Source organism: Pleurodeles waltl, chromosome 7 (assembly GCF_031143425.1).
Source record: "Pleurodeles waltl isolate 20211129_DDA chromosome 7, aPleWal1.hap1.20221129, whole genome shotgun sequence".
In the NCBI taxonomy this organism is placed as follows: domain Eukaryota; kingdom Metazoa; phylum Chordata; class Amphibia; order Caudata; family Salamandridae; genus Pleurodeles; species Pleurodeles waltl.
In genome coordinates this window covers 864623311-864636972 of record NC_090446.1, presented here as the reverse complement: position 1 = coordinate 864636972, position 13662 = coordinate 864623311, and the positions used below count along the sequence as shown (strand labels likewise).

General features: G+C 45.3%; 1 protein-coding gene across 1 annotated transcript; it reads right to left on the bottom strand.

The window, feature by feature from the left end:
* Positions 1-7148: 7148 nt before the first annotated feature.
* Positions 7149-12840, bottom strand: LOC138247331 (uncharacterized). The gene is made up of 2 exons (XM_069202015.1): positions 12792-12840; positions 7149-8446 (listed from the first exon to the last, which is right to left on the bottom strand). The coding sequence occupies exon 2, from the start codon at positions 8420-8422 to the stop codon at positions 7412-7414; it is 1011 nt and encodes a 336-aa protein (XP_069058116.1). The 5' UTR covers positions 8423-8446; positions 12792-12840; the 3' UTR covers positions 7149-7411.
* Between the last annotated feature and the right edge of the window lie 822 nt (positions 12841-13662).

The window sequence follows — 13662 nt, the reverse complement described above, 5'->3', positions numbered from 1 at the left end:
GCATAGGATAGAGTGGTGTGGAGTGGCATAGGTTAAGTGGTTTACTGTAGAGTGGCATAGAGTACAGTGGTGTTGCGTAGAGTGTTGTAGAGTGAAGTATGGAGTGGAGTAAAGTTAAATAGTGCAGAGTGGAGTGGTGTGGCATATATGGAATCGCATAGAGTGGCATAGAGAAGAGTTGCGTTGAGTTGAATAGAGATGCGTAGAGTAAAATGAGGTAGTGTGGAGTGGTGAGGAGTTGTGTGGAGTGGCATAGAGTGGAGTGGCATAGAGTAGAATGGCAAAGAGTGGCATTGGGAAGAGTAGCGTAGAGTGGCATTGTGTGGAGTGCAATGGTGTAAAGTGGCATAGGATAGAGTGGTGTGGAGTGGCATAGGTTATAGTGGTTTACTGTAGAGTGGCATAGAGTACAGTGGTGTTGCGTAGAGTGTTGTAGAGTGAAGTATGGAGTGGAGTAAAGTTGAATAGTGCAGAGTGGAGTGGTGTGGCATATATGGAATCGCATAGAGTGGCATAGAGAAGAGTTGCGTTGAGTTGAATAGAGATGCGTAGAGTAAAATGAGGTAGTGTGGAGTGGTGAGGAGTTGTGTGGAGTGGCATAGAGTGGAGTGGCATAGAGTAGAATGGCAAAGAGTGGCATGGTGAGGAGGGGTGTGGAGTGGAGTTCTGTACAATGTAGTGGTGTAAAGTGGTGTAGAGTGGCATTGAATGGAGTGGTATAAAGTGGCAATGTGTAGACTGCAGTGGCATTGAATAGAGTGGAGTGGCGTGGAGTACAGTGTAGTGGGGTGGATTTGAGTGGCATAGAGTGGAGTAGAGTGGCATGGCATAGATTTGAGTGGCGTAGAGTGTCATTGTGTGGAGTGGAGTGATGTAGAGTAGAATGCTGTAGAGTGGACTGGAGTGGCATAGAGTGGAGTGGCATGGAGTAGTACAGTTGTGGATGTACGTAACTTAAACAAAGAGCTGGACTTAAAATCAAGGCATAAGGGGGATGAATGGCTGAAAGGCAATGAGAAAAGGCTTGTAAACATCACGAAGGTGTAAATCTGTTGTTAGTGGGGCATTCATACATTATAACAGCTTTATCCAGCTCATGTGAAATGTAATTTTATTTTTGTTGTATAAGTTAGCCAAAAGATGCAGACGTGGGTAAGCAATATCAAAAATATGTTTGAAAACAGAATGAATGAAGGAAGCAGAATGAGAAGTGGAAACAGAGGAAGTGTGCTGAAAAGTGTATGTCAATCACAGGGCGATCAGTGGATGGACACACAGGACACTAAGAAGAGGCAATCAGGGCTTGGTCTATGGTTCACAGAAAGAAAAAGGAGTGACATCCTGCATGCTCTGGCCAGTTAGGGGAGAGCAAAGAACAGTGACCATTAAGCCAACAAATAGTAAGCAATGGGTGGGCTCCAGGCTCTTTATTGTAAACAGAACCCCTAGCCAGCAAGGACACATTCCTTGTCGCAGGTGAGACCTAAACACTAGTAATGTTTAACAGGGTTTTATACATGGTGGGATACTACTACAGATATCAATAAATCCACTTTTGTCTTTGATGCAGCCCAAAGTGTAAATAATTAAGCAGGAATTATTCTGCTCGATGCCGAAAAGGCTTTCAGTGGCATCAAGTGGAAATTTCTTTGGTCATGAACCATTTGAGTGTACTGCTGCCACGTTAGTCCTAATGGGGTAGATTTCTAGTAAGGTTTTAATTTCTAGCTGCACTTGTTAAGGCTGCAGATCATGCCGCTGCTCTGTGCCTGCATTGATTAAAAATCCTAATACTGAGCTGTGACTCTCAGCATGAACGTTTCTGCTTCTAATGATGACATTTCAGTCTATTCTATTTATTTTGCATAAGCTATTGATGCAATATAGAAGGAAACAGACAGACAAGATGCGAAAGACTCATGGGAAGCTCAAAAGGCAACCTACCTCAGCATCAAGATATGTAGTGATGTTAGAAATATATTAAAAATTAATCATGACCATTTGTTTAGACGACAAACACTGCAAATATTTGTAAGTAGAACCAGCTTCTGAGAATGTTCATTGGGCAATGCAATATTATTAAAATGATTATTCTAACTAAATTATTGTATCTATTTCAATCATTTCCATTTTCTATCGTCAATATGTTTGGGCATATTAAAGAGCTAGAAGAGCGCTATGTTTTTAAAACGTCCATTACATAAAGGAGGTTTGGCGCTCGCAGATTTGATATTTTACAACTGTGCCATGATAGTGCTGATAGAATGTTGTTTAATTACTGAAGCATCTCAAGATTATTTCTCCATAATGTTTCAATTAAATCATGGTCCTGAGTATAGTTAGTTAGTTCATCTCTGCTGCAATATTTATATCAAATTACATTAGGATGATTCACTTTAAGCTTATTCAGTTGATTAAGAGTATTTCGGATAAATGGGACAACATTTTTAATATCGCTTTAATTAATGGTTATACTTCCCTGTGGGGTAAATCATCGCTTCCAATTATTTTTCGGGTTGCAATAGCTTAACAATGACCACAGTCTGCTCTGACAGCTGTTGGACAAATGCATATGAATGGGATACTGCAATTTTTTTAAGACCTATTGAAAGAGTTTAATTTGCCACATGCTGATTTATTTAAATACCTACATATCAACGATTTTTTATTTAAACAAGATATGTTAGTTTTGCACATCAATTAATAAGATAGAAATAATTGAACTTTTATATGAGACTGTTAAACCTGGCATCCTTAGGGTGGTCTTACCCCAGACTTTTTCCCTTTTACCTCCTGTTTTCTTGCTGTACTGTTTGGTTGTCCTTGGACTTTAAAACAGCTAACCAGTGCTACAGTTCATGTGCTTCTCCCCTAAACATTATAACATTGGTGTATCCACAATTGTCATATTTAATTGACATGTAAGTCCCTTGTAAAGTGGTATACCCTATACCCACGGCCTGTAAATTAAATGCTACCAGTGGGCCTGCAGCACTCATTGTGCCACCCACTCACTTAGCCCTGTAAACATATATCTGGCCTGCCACTGTAGAGACTGTGCGTGCAGGTTCACTGCCACCCTGACTTAGCATTTAAAACCTATTGTCAAGCCTTAAACTCCATTTTTCTTGCATATAAGTCATCCCTAAATTAAGCCGTAGGTAGCCCAAAGGGCAGGGAGCCATGTAAATATAAGGCAGGACATGTATTTTTTACGTTTCTCAAGTCCTGGTCACGCAAAAACTCCTAAAGTTGTTTTTCATTACTGTGCGGCCTGTCCGTCTCATAGGCCAACATTGGGAATTCCTTATAACACTTTTAAGCTGCATTATGTTTAGTACCATTGGAATGATACTAATAAATCCTCCTTACTGGTAAAGTCAGATTTATTATCCCTATTTTAGAAATGCCACTTTTAGAAAGTAGGCATTTCTCTGCACTCACTGCCCTGTATGCCCACAGCCTATCTCCATTACACATCTGGCCTGGGCTATGTGACAGCTGCACTTGTGCCTTCCCTCCAGACACCCACAACACAGGATACTCAACTGCATCTGCATTCATTTGCATAACAATGGGTCTTCCTGGAGAGGTGGTTGTTAAGGGCTCACACCTACACTTCAAAGGGTAGTGACCAAAGTACACACAAAGGGGCTGATTGCCTCCCACTAATAGTCTGGAGCCAGCTCTGAGCTGAAAGGGGGATCTGTGCACTTCACAGAAATCTTTTAAAGTCATTCCCACTTCCAGAGCACTTTTTGATATAAGTACTGGGTCTCTGAACTCCCCCCTAAAAAAATAACAGTACACTTTTGGACCTAAGAAAACTGTGCTGAAATAAAACCTGCTGTGTACCAGTATGACCACTCTGCAGGACTGAATATTCCCAGGAAGTGCTGCTCTGCCCTGTTGTGCTGCCCTGATGATCTCTGCCCTGCACCCTAAGGACTGATACCCATCCCCAGACTGTCTCCAAGGGCTTGCTGGCTTGCCCACTGTTTTTCCCTGACATCTCAGAGACAAAGACCTTGTCACCCTATCAGGTCATAACTAGGGCATAACACCAATGAGAGACTGAGTGTGGTGAGCCCTGCTACCAGGAGCCTACTGTGAGGCTGTGTGCCGAGTCAGAGCTTTCCCCCAGTGTTGTAGAGACCAGGAGAGAGAGTTCCATCCCTCCGGGGCCTAGTGTGGTACTCTGATGGCGAGACACTGCCAGGGTGCTAAGGACACATGGGTCGCATCGTGTTGCCATCCTGCCAGCTCGCTGGCCACACACACCTACTGGATCCTTCCCCGGGGCCCGAGGGATTGTGTGACCAGCTTATCATCCTCATGCAGCCTGTCTGCTTCCTTAAAAAGGAGTCATGTGCAGAAAAGAGCAGCGTGGACTCGCCAACCCAGCCGCTGGAAGAAAGGCATAAGGCAGAGCGGCTCAGGCGAGACATGGCCCAATGAGTTGGCGCATCCGTAGAACTGGGGTTAGAAGGAAACCAGGGCTGCCAATGCTCTCGGCCCCGAAACCAGTCTATCTACTTGACGAGCATTCCGGCCCCTCTCTTTCTGCAAAGAAGGTGATCAGAGTATAGACTGAAGGGGGGTGCTAGTTTTGAATTAAAGTCTGGATATGTTTTGCTAAATACCTGTTCCCAACCTGGATTTGTTCCAGTTTCACCCTGCTTGATTAATTAATTGAATCTGTATCGTTATGATCAGGATTGCTAAAGATAAATAATTTTTAGTTTTTTTATAAACCCGGTGTAGTGGTGTTTTCACTGTAATTGCTGAGTGTGTTGCACAAATACTTTACACATTGCTTTCTATGTCAAGCCTCTATGATCTGCACCAAGCTATCAGAGGGTGAGCACAGGTTAAATTAGATTGTGTAATTGACTTACCTGGACTAGGATTATGGTAACTACTTGGACAGGGTGCATACCTCTGCCCACTAGAGACTCAATTTCTAACATTGGTGATCAGCTGTGGGGATAGGACTTGTGTTTGTGCAATACCATATAGTGATTCAGTGTACACTACAACTCTATAGACCTATTCCTCCTATTTTTACTTTTGATTTTTCAACTCTCCCTAATTGGTCTTTTTGAATTTTTTCTCCTAAATTATGTCTTGCTCCGGGGATGCCACACCTGCACTTACAGTAATTGACTTTGAGCTGACCAGGTTAGAGTCCTACACTGTGCAACAGCTGAAGGATTTCTGCAAGGACGTTTAAGTGTCTACAAGGGGTTTCACCAGGAAGGTGGAACTACAAAAGGCTTTGAGGGCTTGGGCGGAGGCCCATTCTGCATGGGAAGACAACCAAGAGGATGACTAGGAAATTCCTGAGGAGGAGGATGACCTGATCTTGGATTACCGTGAGGAAGGGGAACCACCTGTAGAAAGGGTAAGAGTTTGCCAGGAGCAAGAGTGCTTTCCAGACCAGGGAGAAATGTCTCTTCCAGGAACCTGTCACCAGAGGAGCTGGCAGACAGAAGGGAAGAAAGAAAACTCAGGCTGGAACTTGCTAGATTGGAGCAGGCCCATGAGGAGAGAAAACTGAGTCTTGAGAAGAAGTTAGCCCATAAGCTCAGTTTGAGAGAGCTGGACAAAAGAGTCTTGGAAGTAGGGTCCAGCAATGGAAATGGTGGCAGCATACCTACAGTGTCTTCGGGTGAGTCCAAAATCTACATCCCCAATGATGTGGTGCCCAGTTTTAGTGTGGGGAATGACGTGGATAAGTGGATAGCAGCCTATGACGTGGTTTAAGAGTGCATAGGGTCTCAGATAGGAGGTTTGGGGAGGTAGTTTTTGCTGGTACATGTGTACGGTGAGGAGGGACACGCTTCTTACTTTAGAAGTGGAGGACCATACCAACCACCCTGCTATGAAAGCCAGCTTAGTCAAGACGTATGCTCTGACACCTGAAAAGCATAGGCAAAAGTTCAGGGCCAATCGTAAACTTGAACACTCAAACCTGGGTAGATTTTCTTGACTAAGCTAGTAAGGCATTGAAGTGCTGGGTGAAGGGCAGCAATGTGAATGACTTTGATGGACTTTACAACTTGTTTTTTGAGGAGTACTTGCTTGATAGCTGTTTTACAGAGCTGTGCCAAAACCTGGTGGATAACAAGCTGACTGACCCCAGGAAGGTTGCTGAGAGGCAGACACCTGGGTCAGCACCAGTGTCTACAAAGGTATCGGGGGGGGTGCTCCCAGAAGAGTAGTCAGGGTTCCCACCAGTGGATGGAGAGAGGCAATAAAAAGGAGTTCTTTAAAGGCCCCAAAAAACTCAGGGAAAGAGCCTGGTTCACATTCCCAATCTGGCCATCAGAAACCAAATTACCCTTATAAAAGTCAGCAGCCCAGAATGTCCAAGTGCTATGACTGCGGCAAGTATGGACAGTGCTAGGGGGACCTCAAGTGTCCAAAAAGAGCACACACTCTCACTGGAGGTAAGAACCCAGGTGTGGGTAGCATAGTGCTGGCAGAGGAGTTTGTCCCAGTTACTGTCAGTAGGTTTTGGGATACAACCCTGCATCTGCAGAGTTACAACCCTCTAAACATTTTAATCCCAATTCAAGAGCAAAGGAGAGTTTTCACTCAACTCTAGATTACAACATAGTAATTTTACGAGTTTTGCCTCTAGTAATAGGGTAAAGCAAGCAGTACCATAACATTACTCACCAAATCTTACGTACTGAACTGGCAAGTAATACTGCACCTGGTTAACACTTCAACCTGCAGTATTAGTTTTTTAACGAGAACAGTATTACCTGCCCAAATGATGGGTCTCTTGGAATGAAGGCCATGGTTGAGGGCTACTATAGTGTTTCACCTTTGGACATGAGTAAGAGGGGTGTGGTGGGTGTACTAGGAAATTCTGAATGTCTATCACACCTAGCTCTACTGGCGTCTCCCATTCTATTTCAATTTAAGGGATCAGCAGTGTGTGACTTTAGGTGAGATCTTGTAAAATATTATCTACCTAGACAGAAATCCAGCAAGTATGTGACTGTCGGAATGACCTCCTGAAGGCAAGACTGCAAGTGTAATTCACTTTATTTAGTCAATCAAAAACTATTGAAGATATGCACAATACATACACTGATTAACCTCATCTCATCATGCAAACAAATAATACACTTATCTCTACCCTCTACTTTTAAAAACACTATTACAATTTGTGGAAATCTTGGTCATCGTGAAAAATGGTATAGTATTGATTAGTATGTGCAAGGTGCCGGGGGGTTAACAGCAGACCCATGCAGCCCCTGCCGTGCGGCGAGGGGCAGTGGGGGAGGGACGCTTCAGAGGGACCCAATTCAGACATGACCAATGAATATCTGTGGGGAATGGGAGACAAAGGCGACACTCATCAAATTGTACAGGTGGTGGGAGGCCACCGTTATGCTTACGCCGCTACGAGGTGCAGTGAGTCACAGAGTCTGTGTTGTTGTGCTAGAACGTCATGGAGACTCCATGGTGGTGAAGAGCAGAACAATCTGTGCTCCATGATGCCCAGAAGTGGAGCTCTCCTAACAGTGCGCAGGCCCCTAGGACTGGGCTGAGCTTCAGTCTGTCCTGAGGGCCTCTCGGCCGCTTTCCCGGCTGTGCCCAGGTAGACAGAAGTGTAGCCTTTCTCAGTTAAAGGACAGAAGCGGCGTGTGTGCGCATCGTCTCCGGTGCCCTGGCACCGAGGGCACACATATTGCCGCAACACAGGGCACTGCACACGTCCGTGGGCGTCCTTCAGGGCGTGTGCGCTGTACATGTTCTTGGGTTCCCCGTTGTGCTTACAAAACGCACACCCTGACGGGCCTTTCTGTGACCCACTGTGTGGTGGCGTTGAGTGTGAAACACGCGCCAGCAGGACCTTCTCTTGGCTTTCAGCCCCCTTCCCTCCACGTGGCGTGGCCCCTTCTTTATGTGGAGATGTATTTTGGCGTGTTGGCTTCCTTCCGTGCTGTGGTGAAAGCAGCGGGGTCCAGTCCCGTCTCTCTGCCCTCCATGGTGATGCAGTGGGCGAGATGTCGCCGTTGGGGCTGGATGAGAGCAGCGGAGCCTGTTCCCATCTCTCTGACCACCGGGATGGTGCAATGTCAAATCCATCCCGCTCAGGCCTAGGGGGTGACTCCTGCTGCGTTAAACTCCACAGGGATGTTATGTCTGACGCGTCCACCTTAGGGCTGTGTGAGTGTCGCGGGGCCCACCGCGAACTCCCTGAGTTATCAGTCTCCGAAGTGACCCCCTCAGACCTGGAAGAACCCGAAAGGGTCAAGTCCCATCTTTCTGACGTCCACAGGGTCGTGTCCTTGTCGCCTTGTCTGTTTGTAGGGCGCAGCGCCGTCCCCTGTTGGTCACCCCTCTTGGTCCGTGTAACCTCGAGCAGGCCCAGGTAGTCCTTCCACATGGCGAACTCCATTATTAGGTCTTTCCAGCTGGCGCCCTGCAGGGAAACGAAACACTGATGAAATGTGACATTGAAAACTGAACACAGCCCTCGGTCAAATCATGAGACATATCAAACCTGTGGCACCTGCACCTCCAGCGCATAGTGACATGTTTCGCAAGCGGAGCCAGAATGTCTAACCGCCATGCTGCATGACCAGGACACATTCGTTGAAAGGCAAAAGGCACACGACGGAAGTAAAGACCAAGTAAAGTTGTTTACCTTAAGGCATGATACCCCTGCTTGGTGCCGAACGGGAATGTTCTGGAGCTTCAGTGGGTATCAGTCACACCCTTGCCATGTACTCTACGGTAATGTTTGTTTAACACCGACATTTTGAGCATTGTGAAGCTCGTCCACTTACCTGGGCTACACTCGTATAACTGCACGGATGACGCTGACGTCACACCGAGGCTTATTTCACCAAACTCACCTTCACTCCACCAGCCAAGCCTGCCAGTTGCATAAAAAATGGTCACGTGTATGTGGCAGCGAATGATTTGAAACTGAATCCCAGTAAAATAAATGTAATCATTTTTGGCCCATTTGCAAATGATGTGGCTCTTTTACACGGCTTTGTGTCAAAGGGAACCAGCGAAAGGGAACCAGCATTGTCCAGAAGCACATCGGGTTGGTTTTAATGTGCTAACACATGCAGCATTAGAGTGAGACACGCAGGTGAGGAGCCTTTGCGAAAGCGCACAGTTTGTAACTAGTCCCTGTTGCAGTTCTATGCATGCAGACAGAGCACAGGCAGCGTATATCCACGGCCACTAAAATGATGGGATTGTGGGTCCGTGACGATTTTCGCTTAATTATAGATTTCCTTCATTTGCTGCACAATCTATCATCTCATGCTTAAACTTCAGATGTTTAACAAACACAAAAAAATGTTCCTAGCTCAAACAGTTCAAAAGTGACTAAAATGCAGTGACAGATGTTGCTGGGATTTAGAAGGCCCTTCGCAAATCTTCACTGATCACCTTTATGTTGCTGACTATTATATTTGGGTGTTAAACTGGTAGTTATGAGGTATGAGTGATGCTCAGACAGTGTTAAAAAGTGTAAAAATGGCAAAATACTGAATCACAAAAAAGTGTCGCATTATGCAGTATAATTTGCCTTTTCTTGCTGCCTAATTCACTCAACCCTGCTGCATAATTTGTCCTTCGCTTGCCCCATAATTCCAGTGGTATAGCATCTCTCATACGCAGGCAAATGCAGACCCAAACTAAAGTTGTGTGCGGTTAGGCGAAACAAGGGCCAGCATAAGATTTTTTTTTAAAAAAAGCATTGGCAAAGCTAACAGGTCTGCAAGTTTTTGATATAAATATATGCAAATGAACTTGGAAAACATTAAAAGTATAAAAATAAAGGAGTGCCATAGCAGCGCCAATCCTGTCACTGGAGTGCGTGTCTTTTCAGGCAGCTCTGCACATGTGAACATGGAAGCAGGCATAATTTCACTACTAGTGCAAGGCAGCCAGTGCTAAATTGGGGTGATTTATTGCCCCCGCCTCATACTGTCTGATGTGGTGTGCAGAGGCAGCAAGTAAATGCCAAGTGAACCGACAGATGGGGGGTGGGGGTGGAGGTGGTGTTGTGTATGTGGATATATATATATATATATATATATGAGAAACCAAAATTCCATGGCAGCGCACTCGGTTAAGGTGAATTAACTTGACTTCATTTATTAAGTGCAACAAACAAAAGAAACAACGCGTTTCGACTAACCAGTCTTCTTCATAGCTTCATAGCAACTGAAGAGCGCGTTGCGGTGTGTGGACGCATTGTTGAGAATATATATATAAATATGTATATATATTTATAAGCAGGGCTTTAGTTGGGCGGGTCAATCCGGATAGCAGGACTAGTAGTAATTTAAAACAGACACGGAAAGGAGAGCCTATCAGGCCCTACATCATTATCTGTGTCCTTTCTCCTAAAAACACTGATTGATTTCGAACTATGAATGGAAAAAACATGAAAGTAATCCATGATCTGTGATGTAGTATGAATCCGCGATGTAGTTACTGTTTATGTTACAATTTTACACGTTTTACATAGGCTTGCATTCCGTGAGAGTGGTGGCTATTTCCAGTATGTTGTATTTTTTCCATGTAGCATGTTGTTTGTATAGCGCTTCATCTTAAACGGCTAACGGACAAAGCCAGTAAGTAGTCCTTCCTGGCTGGTTTGGGGTGTATGGCAGGTATTGTGTTATATATCAGGATGCGGTAACAGAAAGCTCATAGACGCATCAAACTAGCGTTGACTAGCACAATCTGGAAATCACAGAGGATTAGTTTACGTGTTAAAGCCGCGCTCTTAATTACATAGGCCACGCCCCTTTTGGAGACAGCCCTGTCACTTGTTCATCCCATAAGGCCCTGCTTGTTAATTCTGAGATCGTAGGAAAGATAGATACATATGTAGTGACCTCAACCTGACAGAGTGCCCTCACTGGAGGAGCAGAGGGCAGTCTCCCTCTAGGGCAGTGGCTATCGAACTTTTAAATGCCGTGCCCCCTCACCCAGTGGGGAAAATACAATCATCGCGCCCCCCCTCAGAATTTTTCACAATTAGTCTATTAAATTGGCAATGTTTAAATATGTCCAGACTTATTTAAACATTGCAGTTAAGTTCTGTTGCATTTTGTTTTTTCTGTTTAAAAAAGCAGTGTTATCTGCATAATTCCTCTTTTGGCCAGAACCTCACCCCCTCTCCCCCATGCATGCCACGCTGGGTGGGTGAAGGTGCACATCTTCCACTATTACAGGGCCGGCGCTAGTGGTGCCAGGTGCAGCAATGTTTTTGGTGCCTCCCCACCCCAAGACCACCTCCTCCGATTACCTCACTAGAACCCGGCAAAAGTGCCTCATATCTCCATAGCCCCTCTCACATACATTTCATTTATTTGAAGGCGCTAGTAAAGGCTTACCTTGCTAATCCAATCAGCTATCCAAATAAAACATAGTTCTGTTCTTTGCAGCAGGCATATTAACCCTCTGCACTACTTTATATGGAGTCAACACTACCACTGGCAAAATATATCTCTCTCTCTCTAGAAAGAACATTAATCACACGAGATATCTTGGCATTTTAATTGCTTCCTGAAGGCCAGACGCACAAGGAACTTTTCAGGAGGTGCCTTTAAATCACAGGTTTGGAAAGTTATTGCTAAACACAGCGCCCCCCCCGAGGTCAGCGCCCCTCATCCAGGTCACCACCGGGTGCAGTCGCACTGGCCGCACCACCTTAAAGCAGGACTTGACTAGGTGTGTAGTCATGGTAATTGCTCAAGAGGCCTTACAGCCACATTACGAGTGGAACTCTTGGAAGTTCACTTCCTGACACCAACAAAAATAAAGCATAACATCCCTAGAGAGAATGCCCAATGGTGCCCGTTAACATGATGTCAGTAAGTACTGGAGAGAATGGGAACTGGGCCCTACCACAGTAAAGTACAGGGGCCCTGCTGGGATATTACAGTACTGTTCAATTAAAGGTACAGGAGCCAGAAAACTGTCAGTGTCAGCAGCGGTCCTGCTTACAGTGCAAAGGGCCCATTGGTGTGTAAAGGTTAGTGTACCTCGTTTAATTTTAGGCAGGACAACTGAAATTTTGAGATTCTGCGGTTGCGGTGATTTTCGCGTAATTATGTAGTTTCGCATTTGCCACATTATCCATCATGTGCTGCATAATATTTTGTTTACAAAAAAACTGTTCAGGAGGATCTAAGGTTACAAAAAATTGGATTCCTGCGCACCGAACGCTTTTTGCAAAATTTGACTGGCCATTTTTAAGTTGTATATTTCTGTATTTGGGAGTTAAATAGTTACAAATAACGTAAACTTCACTCCCAAACACTATTACAAGGTGTAAAAATAACAAAATAATGAAGAAATACTATCACATTTTGTGCCGTGTTATGCCGCATAATAACATTTTCTTGCCACATAATGTAATCAACCCTGCCGCATACTTTGGTCCTCCTCTGCTGCAAAACTCCAGTGGCCCTGGTATAAGGACTCCTTAAACCAATAAGTGCATGCACGTAAAAGAGGTAGAAAGATACAAGGGTGGGCAGAAGATTGAAAGAGGGGACGTACAGCGTGAACGCGAGGTGCGTAGTGTAAATGTATACTAAGCAGCGTCCGCAACTTTTCAGCCGTGGAGCTCACGGAGGGCATTCGGGAGCTCGGAGACCCCCCTCGGGGTGAGTTTGCCGCTATGTAAACTCTCCAACTAGAATTACCCATCTGATAACTGGGCCGCGCTCCATCAAGCTGCGCGTACAACAAACCCCACACACGAGAGAGGCGAGGCGCGCTCCTACCTGGAACTAGAGAGACGGGTCTTCTTCCGCGCACCTGAGCCGATCAAATGTCTGATTTCATAGCGGTGCGAGGGCCTCGGCTTGCTTATATTGCCAGCGTTGGCAACTCCCCCCCCCCCCCCCCCCCCCACGGCCCACCTGAGAGAGAGACAGACCCTAACCTCCCACCACAGCCTTGCCTTTGACTGTTGCCCAAGAGATGGGGGTGGGGACATTCTGCTGGCTGACCCCACAGAAATGTAGATGTGTGTGGGTGAAAATACGCAGGTTCGAGAATCAGCATTTTATCTTTTCGGTCTCATTTAAGTGGTGATCCGAGCTGGGTTATAATAACACGGGCTGTTTATGACGCAAAAACTGGGAGAGTCTGGAAAAAGGCGCTACGTGTGAAAACTGTTATTACTATAGGCGCCTACCACCGGTCTCACTTCATTAACAGATAGCTAGCTAAATGCCCTCTTGCAATGAATTAATGACGAGCTCTCTCAGGCCATATAAACACAACATTAAATGTAATATCCATATGCTGACCCGTCTGAACAAGCACCAAACCTCTACTGTCCTCTTTAACGCAGATTTGGCGAAATGGTGCCCTGCGGAGACTGTCACGGGCTTCGGTGTCACCGGGCGGCGCATCACATTCTCCGACGCAAATATCAGCCCGATTTGTTTCGCAGTTCCTTGCAGCGGACTAAACCTTCTCTAGGCGCTTGGAGTGGAAGACCTTTTCTGGGCACCTTTGGGGAAGATTAAAAGGTGTGTGTTGATAAACGCCTGAATTAATCGGACATCTCGCAAGGAGTACATACTCTTTCTTTGTTTTTTTTTAGGAAGGCAAACGAAAAGCTCACCTATCTCTTACATGTATTTA